At 31.9% G+C, this 10,697-nt stretch overlaps 1 protein-coding gene across 1 annotated transcript in view; it reads right to left on the bottom strand.

The window, feature by feature from the left end:
* Positions 1-3,049: 3,049 nt before the first annotated feature.
* The window catches only part of LOC123663472 (unconventional myosin-XVIIIa-like), a 107,460-nt gene continuing 99,812 nt past the window's right edge, over positions 3,050-10,697 (bottom strand). Inside the window, exons 19-21 of the mRNA XM_045598151.1 lie at positions 5,044-5,219; positions 3,871-3,956; positions 3,050-3,453 (exon numbers count right to left, since the gene is read on the bottom strand). Of these exons, the coding sequence (XP_045454107.1) occupies positions 3,219-3,453; positions 3,871-3,956; positions 5,044-5,219 (497 nt within the window). The 3' untranslated portion in view covers positions 3,050-3,218. The remainder of the gene's footprint in view (positions 3,454-3,870; positions 3,957-5,043; positions 5,220-10,697) is intronic.

Raw genomic sequence — 10,697 nt, 5'->3', positions numbered from 1 at the left:
GGACAGGTCAACAAACTTTTGTCGCTTCTTTAATTTATTGTAAAATTATTGTAATAATTAAGAGACAAGTAGCCTGCAAGCCTTATATTGTTTCCAGTGAATAAAATGAATCTTCAGCTTCACAATGATGACGTTCATTAAATACGAGTCAAAATAAAAATAAAAACATTCGCTATTTACGTTATAAAATATTCCATCTTAGCTTTATGATGTAATTCGATTTTTATGTGTAATAAATAGTTATTTTATTTTTAAAATAATAGCTTGTTTACAAAATATCGTGTTTGTCTGCTGGAACAAAAAAGATTGGACCAATTTTGGGACTTTCACTGGTACAAGAGCAGTAAATGAGGCTAATTTTTTAGAAAGATAACGAGGGTTCTGGCCGTCGACAACATTGTAAACACAGTTTTATTCAATTACAACTTTTTAGAAAGAGAATAGATTTCTTAATCTGTTTGTAATTATTAAACTCTTAAATACACTAAAAAAGTTTACCATTCAAAATCTACATAATCTAAAATATAGGTTGTAGAAATAAAAATATTTTATTTTGAAGTTTATTAGTAGAATAAAGCATAAAAATATTAGCTCAAAGATCAAAAAAATCTATGAAGATAACACCGCTTTAATTTTCTAGTAGTTACCTATATAACGTAATAGTAAAAATATTAAAAAATGTGCAAGCTATTTTTACCACGCATAACATTAAGTAGGTATACTTCAAAAAGGTTGTTCAAAATTTATTTAAATCACAGTTATCCGAAAATTTTACATTTCTTCCAAACGATGACTTATGTTATTTACTTTACTTGAAAAAAATCACAATTACATAAGTAGGCATGACTAGGCACTATCATAAGATTTGAAATTTTGCAAAGTGATTGTACGAAAGAGTACCTGCTTGAAGTTAGCATTTTAGTATTTTAATGTTCAAAATTAAATTTAGTTTTTTTTTTCAAAGCAAAAAAAAAACTTAGCTTAAGTGATAACATTTACACATAATATTTTATTTACTTATAATTAACAGAACTAAAATTTAGCTACATTTCTAAAAATGCAATGGCGTTTGTTAGTCGTATTAAAACTCAATAACGGTTCGAACGATTTGGCTAATTGTGTTTTAAAATATTTGTAGTAGTCTAATGAAGGTTTAAAAAGCGAGAAAATATGAATACATTTCAAGAAAAGTAGTAAGAGCATCAATATTATATTCCCATACAATCTGTTACTACCTATCAAATGTCAAGGCAGCCTGCGTTCAGAAACTTTAAATTGGCAAATATATTATGTTTTTTTTCGTGAAGAATATTTTTGTGTATTTTTTTAGTAATTAAACTTTGCCGCATTATTTAATTCTGACGCTGTACGAAGTTCGCCTAATCGTTCGCTCGTAGTATACTATTAAAAAAATTGTTAAGATCTTTGAATGTCTTTTTTAATAATAATAAAGAGACAAAAGAAAATGAAGTTCCCACTACATACGTAAAGTGAATTATGAATGACTTCGTTCGGTGAGTTCGTAACTGTAATTATACAAACATTTTATTATATTATCCCGAGCTTAATGACGTCGTAAATCTTCTGTGAAATTTTATACAGTTTATCTCGGAAATAATAAAAACAATAATTTAAGCTGTTTTAAATGTAAGTGGGTCGTCCGTGCGAATTTTAAGAACCATATTTAAAAAAAAATGTATCAGTTTTTTGATCTACATACAAACCTTTATTTGTTTTTTTATGCTGCGTTTACAGACTTTTAGTTTAAATATTAGTCCTGTGGAATGACCACATTTTCTTATACATTATAGCATTCTAAGTTCTTCTTGTGTACATATTCAATCATTTCATTATAGTAATTACTATTTAATATCTGAATTTTGAACACTATGTCATAATTAAATTAATATTATGGCTTATTTATTTAACAGTATAAGAATAAAATTCGTTTTTTTTTTTTGACAAATTGAAGGTTATTGACATTTAAATGTCTTTCTTTCATTCAATATTATATAATGACAGGAAGACTGACAGAATTTCTCAAATGATTGATAGTCGTCGAGATTCGGCGATTTTTTTTAACTGTCAGTCATCGCGGATATCATCGCGCGGTTAACATACTACGTAATTAATTACATTTTTGTAAATTTAACTATAAATAAAATAATAAAAACAAAAAATTTCGAAGATACATTAAAATATTTTATAGGATAACTAGCTGACTCGGCAAAAGTTGTCATGCCGCTAAACGCTATTTAAAAATAAGTGTTGGTGGTAGAAGGGTGAAAATTTAGGGTTGTATGTATTTTTCAACGCCAAATCATAATAAAATAAAAAATAAATAATTTATCTAAAAATTAAAAAAAAAATATTTTAATTAATTATTATACATTGTTAACATTTTATTTTTTGCAGATTATAAAATAATATGATTAATTTATGTTCTGCATATTAAGAAACCAGATGATTAAAAATAATAAATATCAGATATCAGTTAGTGATTATTGTATAATTATTGATTAATGTATTTTATGCATTATTATTAAACTAGCGTCAAAATCAATTTGGCGTCATCTTGTAATTGTATAATGATCGAAAACAATAATTGTGCAGTTATCGCAATGACTCGATTATTAAATGTAAGTGAACGGATCTCGCTAACAATTTTAACAAAGTAATGAGTCACATATTTATTAAGTATTTTTGTGTGGCTTCAAAATTTTCCATTACGTATGCCACCGACTATTATTTAGCTATCAAAATGAAGTTATAATGATATACGCCTTTCAAATTAAACTCACTGAAGACTTTGTGTTTTAAACTTTTTTGTTGAATTTTAGATGTACATTTTTAATAGAGAAAGTATAGTTTGTATGTTAATACAATAATTAGTTATATTAGGTTAATGAATGTTTATACCGATAAATTGCACATACCATTTTTACAGATGATTTTTCTGTAGTTTCTAAAATTCTAGTATTTGAAATTTAATTTAACATATATATTTCTGTACTCAGGTAAAATGTAGTTAAATTTTATTGACTGACATTTTAAAAATTTTGTCTCAATATATTTCTTTCATTATAATAATTTCAAAACATATGATTGTGTATTTTATTCAATTCCTTCAATATTTCACAACATTTACATTTCCTTTACAGTATTATCGGATTGATTATTTGGTCACTTTAATTTTTTTTACTGCAGACAAAAAGCTATCAAAAACAAAATTGTCTCTTTTCAAAACGGATATGAAGTCCAGGTAATGAAGAACGAAGCCAAATCCTGTAAACCAAATAATAAATTTTACTAACCTGAGACAAACCGAGCCGGTAGCTAGTGACGTCCAGATCCAGAGCTAGCAGCATGTCGTCGACGACCTGTCGATCCGACATGGCAGCTGATTGTTGCTTATCCGCATCTTCACTATCTGACGTCGCCAACAGGCGATACCTGGTTGAAAATATCGTGATTAGGCTCGAAGGACTAATTTTGAAACATAAAAGAACATGACACACGAATTTATGTAACCGTTAAATGACGTATGTATACGAAATTTAACGGTTCTTGAGCAAAACTGATTGTTTTGAGAATATAGAAATCGAGACTTGGACGTTAACAATTAGAATAAACATCAAATTATGACTCGAGGGCCCAATTTAAAAATCTTTGTATATCAAAACATTATTAAAAATATTATATAAAAATTAATTGTTATTCTAATATATTGGCAGTTTAAGCAACACACAAAGTTGACCTTTAGTTATTGACAAAATTTATATTTTAATTACATTTCAAAACATAAATTTTTCTTCAATTCATTCATTCATTCAATATCAAAAAAATAAAATGAGTATAATTTACCCTTACCTTCTAGCAAACTCAGAGAGCGGCATATGTTCAGGGAATCCTTGTTTATACAATCTGGCCGCGTCGAGTAATTGGAATCCGCGGAACTGGAAATTGTAATTTAGGTAAGAAAAAAGAAAGGTTAACCTACAAATATATACTAAACTATACAAAAACAACTTAGGCGATAGATGTATTTTTGAGATATGATAAATTTTGAGAAATAGTAATAAGGAAAAGACATTTGGAAAGACGCCGACCACAAACTAGCATAAGCCTCTAAGATGTTTACACAGATCTATCTCTGTTAAAATAATCTCTATTTATTTGTTGCTTTGTGGTTACGGCAGTAAAGTATGTAGCAGCCCCTCCCTTCCCGTGGGTGTCGCAAGAGGCGACTAAGGGATAACACAGTGCCACTAACACCTTGGAACTTAAAAAGCTGACCGATGGCGGGATAGCCATCCAACTTTTGGCTTTGAAATACATAAGCCGAAGACGGGCAGCAGCGTCTTTGGTGACAAAGCCAGCCCTGCGGTCACCAACCCCCCTGCCCAGCGTGGTGACTATGGGCAACACACATGAGTTCACGCCATTTTTGGCGCGAACTTGTGGAGCCCTTTGTGCAGTGGACTGCGATAGGCTGAAGTTATGATGTTGATGTTATTTTTTGATGCTAATAGCTTAATAGCCTAGATAATATACATATTTATAAGAAGTAACGGGCTTACATCTGCAATCATTATCTATTATTATCCAAATTTATAAAAAAAGTTCTTGAATATTCTAGAATTTAAACAAATGAATTCGACAATCATTGAATAATTTTATCTATCTGAACGAAAATTACAGAGTTAGAAAAAGTTAGGAGATTCAAGCAACGTGAAGGATTAAGATCCAATCTTTCCTACTCGAAGAGCAGACTGTCCAGCGTTGGAATTTTCATAGACTTCTTCGGAAACGTCAAATATACATCTTAATATTATATCTTATAACATTAACACATACTCGTCTGTTCCTAAGATAAGCAACTTAATGCTTGTGTTATAAGAAACAGCCGGCTTATATAGCTAAATATTTTTTTTTTGAAATAAATATACATTGAAATAATACGTATATACACCCAGACTCGGGCGATCATCGAAGCCACAACCCAACGGGCTAATCGAATGAGTATAAGTAAATAAGACGAACCTGAGAGCGCAGCAGCGGCACGTTGACGTCGTCGGCGGGCTCGCCGGGCTGGCGCGCGAGCACGCAGCACACGAAGTGCACGCCGCCCGCGCCGCAGCGCCGCAGCGTGTCCACGACGCCGTCCGCCACGAACTTCGCCTGCAGCGCCGTCGAGCGCCGCTTCATGCCCGCCGTGCCTAACACGTCACAGTAGATTATTAACCAAGGGGATAAAGCAGTCTTCTGTCGCGGGTGACGATTTAAATCGCGAGCGTAACGAAGGACTCGAGGTTTACTCCAGAGCGTAGCGAGGGTGTTAAAAATTTAAATCACGAGCGAAGCGAGGGATTTAAGACGAGCGAAGCGAGGGATTTAAGACGAGTCAAGCAGGCCTAGCATGCACGCCACGACAAAATTTTGTCGACCCCTTTTCTCGTATTATCTCTCTATGTCTACAGTAGCTAACATGCGTGCACGCGATACTCTTCTCGTTACGTCAAGAAGAGATAATCATTAAATTTTAGTGATCTGTGATATTTATCTCTACGGAAGCTAACATGACATCGTAATTTTGTCGAATTTTGTCGTTTTAGGAAGAGAAACTTCTCGTCTTCAATATTATCGACGAGAAAGACGATAAATAAAAAATAAATAAAACCGGGTGCCTATTTTTTGTATACCATGGCGTTTCCCTATTATAATTATATAATTTCGGTATACGAAGAGCGGGAAATGCGAAAAGTCGAGTGAAGTGTGCCATATAATGACACAAAAAACGTATTTGCACCCTGTTGCTTCTTATTCTAAATAATAATAATAATACTTTATTTTAGACCAAAGTATAAGTCCATATTGGGTTAGTACAACAAGACAAGACAACATTCAGAATAAAAAACAAAACAAAATTATATTAAAAAAATCAATAACTAAAAATAAAATTAAATAGAATAAAAGTAAAATCAATAATCAAAAAAAAAAAAAAAAAATTCAAAAATTCAAAAAATTTTAAAAATTAAAAAAAAAAAAAAAAAAAACAAACAAACAATGCGTGATAGAATTACAATTATCTAATGTGCGACAAGATATAAAGCACAACACGAGCATATTGTTTTACATATATAATTAAATTCATATACTTACGCCGTTTTATTTTCCATATTAGAGTTTTTTAAATTAGATATACACTTTTTATCTTAGCCAAAAGGCCGAGAACATTTTTAAATAAAACATGTGTCACTCGTTTGAAATTGGTCAATAACCTTGTAAATTCAACTTTACGACATAAGAAATAAGAATGATATTCAATTGTGATTATGGTTGATAATGTTTCTCTACTCGACAAGGCGAAGTCTTCGGAAGAGAATTTTGTCTCTCGTAGTGCGCATGTTAGGGTAATCGAGAAAATACTCGATGTAGACATTATCTTTCTCTCTCGTCAAGAGATATCTCGTTGTATGCATGCTAGGCCGGCTGAGTGTAGCGAGGACTCCCCAAGACTAAGACAGCTTTATCACCGAGGCAAAATACTCTACTTTTCGTACATTTGCGAAAAAATTAACACAATAATAATATGAGATAAGCATTTATTAAAAATAATGATAATTAAAAGTAAAAGTTAACATTCGAAACATTGGTCCAATTATTGATAGAGAGAGTTAAATTTTTGTTTGGTACATTTATTGTTGATGAGTTGATTTGAGTATTTCTATGTTCTTGCGTCTGAGGAACTTGGGTTTCATTGTAGATAGTATAATGCAAAGATTGACAATTGCACTGATGAAATCCGAAAATTCACTGTCACTGTCGCTTTGATTTAACATCGTAACATATTTTTAGAACATTAACTAATTTATAAAAAAAAATTAAAATAAACTTAACGTTTATGTATTTGAAGAAAACAACTACGCGGCAAATTCCTAGACTAATATTTTTTTGTCGGAAAAGCAAAGGCATCAAGCTCATACGGCCTCGTCGGTTTTCGTAATTTTATTTAATAATCATAACTGCTTAATAAATGCGTATTCCTTTTTTAAAAAGATGTATAATGTTTTATATACAAACTCAATGATGTAAACACAGATGTCGTTCAGTATAAATTTCGGTAAGTATTCTAAATTTAAATCACGTTCTCCCCCCAGAGGATGAATGAAATTCAGTACAATTTTCTTTCCCTGTATTTAACAGATTAAAATGACTATTGTTATGTTCGCTTTTTGTGGCATAAAATGTCACTTTTTTTAAGCAAGTGGTACGAAAAGTATTTTTTTAATTCCTAATAAGTATTTGTGCAAGTATTTCGGTCACCAACCCGCCTGCCCAGCGTGGTGACTATGGGCAAGGCACATAAGCCATTTTTGGTGTGAACTTGTGGAGGCCTATGTCCAGCAGTAGACTGTATTAGGCTAAAGTGAGTGAGTGAAGTATTTGTGTGCTAGTGGATTTGCTAGATGTTATCTGATCGACTGCAGTACCGTCGTGCGATGTTTCATACCCGCCGTGTCTAACATCTTGGTTTTGTAAGTCCTAATCCTATAGTAATATTATAAAGCTGAAAAGTTTGTTTGTTTGAACGCGTTAATTTCAGGAACTACTGGTTCAAATTGAAAAATAAGTAATTGAAAAACATTTAATATCTTCGCACAAATTACCACACAGCTGGTAAGAAAGCATTTGGCAGTGGATTTGCCAGATATTGTCTTAAATTTTAGTAGGTACCCGATTGCAACGCCATCTACATTGATTATTTGTAAAGGATAACCACTTTATTTATATAATCTATACATATAATAAAATGGTAGAAAGTCAAAACAGTACATTGAATATTTTTTTGAAAGAATACTTGGGGTGTGATCTACAATCGATACCGAAGCCAAAAATATAGTTTTTAGAATTTTTGTCTTATATCCGGGATTTTGTATGTATATCCGGGATTTTGTATGTATATCCGGGATAAACTCAAACAGTACTGCATGGATTTACTTCAAATTTGGCACTAATATTATTAAGAAGTCGGGTCAACATATAGGCAACAAATTATCACGCTACCATCTACGGGGAACGAGCAGTGAAACTTTATTTCTTCAACGCATTCTGTAACAACGTGTAATCTAACAAAGCCTATTTGAATGTTGTTATTATGTTAATAACCATGCTATAAACTAGCTTCATACTATAAAAATCACGAAATATAAGTAACTAAGCCGATAAACATAATTAAATGAATATAAGTAGACAAGACAATTTAAAAGCAACGCCATCTATGAGAGTTTTCTGTAGATATGAAAGGTAAAGAAGAAACGGGTAAATGAATGTGATTTTAAAAGGTATAATCGTAGGTATTTTTGGTGCTGTATAGCGTTCACACAGACGACGTCGCGGGCAGCAGCTAGTATTTTATATAATCAATATCATTTTTTTATTAAATCAGCGAAAGGACTATTATTTACAGGAAAATGTAAAACTTCGTCATCATATATTTTTATTTTTATGGGCCAAATCGAAATTGTCATCCTAAGCTGCAAGGACAAGTTAGCTATGAATCATCTAGCTAAGTTGTCCTCATAATTTAGATACATTTCCGCGATATATTTATTTTGATATTTATCCGTAGTAAATATTTACTTTTTTTTTTAGAACTAGGTCGGCAAACAAGCGTCCGGTTCATCTGATGGTAACCGATTACCGTAGCTTATAGATGATATGATCTGTAAAATCGAAGTTCCCCAGTCGGGCTGCTTCAGATTTTGAGCAGGATATTTCCTGCCGTGCCTACCTCAGTTCATCTTTGCGTTCACAAAAACATATAAATTTAAATATTTTATATTGTTTTGATATAAACTGTTTTAAGCCGCAAATCTATCGATAAATGAAAATGAAAATCTAATGATGCCAGTTCTACATTAAAGAAAAAAAAGAGAAATCAAATAAGTAACTATTATTATAAAAACAGAAAACGATACCACAAACGTTTTCCTATTTTTCTACTCATATATTTCGTTTTTTAGCAATCAAATAACGAATATACGATATAACTCAATATATAATTAACCATTACTTTTTTTAATAATGATTAAAATAAATTTTAGCAAGATATGATAAGGCAGCTAAATCAAGCAGTGGGTATACATACGTCTAAAACTCAGTAACAACTTACACATATTAAAGTATTTTAATGAGCTTTACTATAATGGTCATCATAAAAAATATGTAACGAACAGCGTACAAAACAATGGCAATGAAGTTAATTTCCTAGCAAAAACTTTTTTGTATCATTTTCCTCTTACCAGTATTGAGGGAACGACGTATAAACGAGGCTCGATTAAATGGAGTGATATCCGCTATAATCGAAATTAGGACAGACACTTTAGTATATATTTTCATTATAAGATATTGCTAAGTTACGATACTATATTGTTATCATCATATTTTTGTAATAATAACAACGTTTCACACCTCAATGCCGCCCAGTAGGATTTACACCTGTGTCGGGGTCCGGTGAGAGACACAATATAAAGCTGAGATATCATCAATAAATGGCATTATTTAGCCTTTATATCAAATGTATTCGTTACTTTGTTTCTGGCAAATGTACACAAACATATATCTGATATATTTTATAAAAACTTTATTTAGAGTAGTGAAAGTCTTTGATAACGGTGAAAAAGTCGACGGCGTCAAGACAACATTCACATCGTCTGAGTTCTCAAAATGTAATAAAGTACTAATTTAGTTTTATTAGCATGATAAATCAAAAATCAATCAAAAACAACTTATAATTCCGCCAGGTAATAAATTTAGATGCACGATTTATTAGAACATAAAATTCGAATTCCGAAACAGTAAATATTTATAGCCCACAATTATCTAGCGGTACAACAATTTTTTATTACATTTGGAAGGCATAATAACAGAGAGACACAATGTACGAGTATCTTCTATAGCCATAGAAAGTTTGCGCGACCAACGTTCACCGAGGTGAGAGATCTGATATTGTTTTCGGGACAGAGGATTAAAATCATGTATATCTTTTGTACAAAGTATGTTGAAAAATTTTCAGAATATTATTATAAATGGAAATACAATTGGATTATATTTAGAAAAATTAGACATCGCAATACAAATTTCCAGAAAGACATCAAGGTTACAGGGTGTTTGTTGGTTGTTTTTTTTTTTGGTTTAGAAGACACGTGATATCTCTTTAAAGCTCCCCCCCCCTGTGATATTTCGTGATTTTTTCCGAAACCTCTCCCCCCATTCGAAGGTGATGTGATTAATGGACGACTTGTTACTGGCTCTTAGCTAAGCACGGCAGTATATAGGCCGTTAGAACGCGTCTCAGCGTATACGAGTCGATTTCATGAATTGAAATAAATAGCCACTTTTTTTTCGCTTTTCGGAAATCTTCGTTTTATCAATAGTGGGCAGCCTATAATGTTTACAGTTACAGATTTATGTACGAAATAAGTAAAATGATGTACGATATTTGCTTAAAAGTAGCAGATTTAACCGAAGTAGGGCACAGCAGGAATCTCCTGCTCAAAATATGCAGCAACACAAACGCAGCACAGCAAAATAATACTGTTTTCAAGCAGTATTGTGTTCCTGTTGGTGAGTAAGGTGACCAGAGCAACTGGGGGGATTGGGGATTGGGTCGGCAACGCGCTTGCGATGCTTCT

The sequence above is a fragment of the Melitaea cinxia genome, chromosome 20 (assembly GCF_905220565.1).
Source record: "Melitaea cinxia chromosome 20, ilMelCinx1.1, whole genome shotgun sequence".
In the NCBI taxonomy this organism is placed as follows: domain Eukaryota; kingdom Metazoa; phylum Arthropoda; class Insecta; order Lepidoptera; family Nymphalidae; genus Melitaea; species Melitaea cinxia.
Note: the sequence above shows the minus strand (reverse complement) of the source record. Positions and strands in the feature narration are given on the sequence as shown.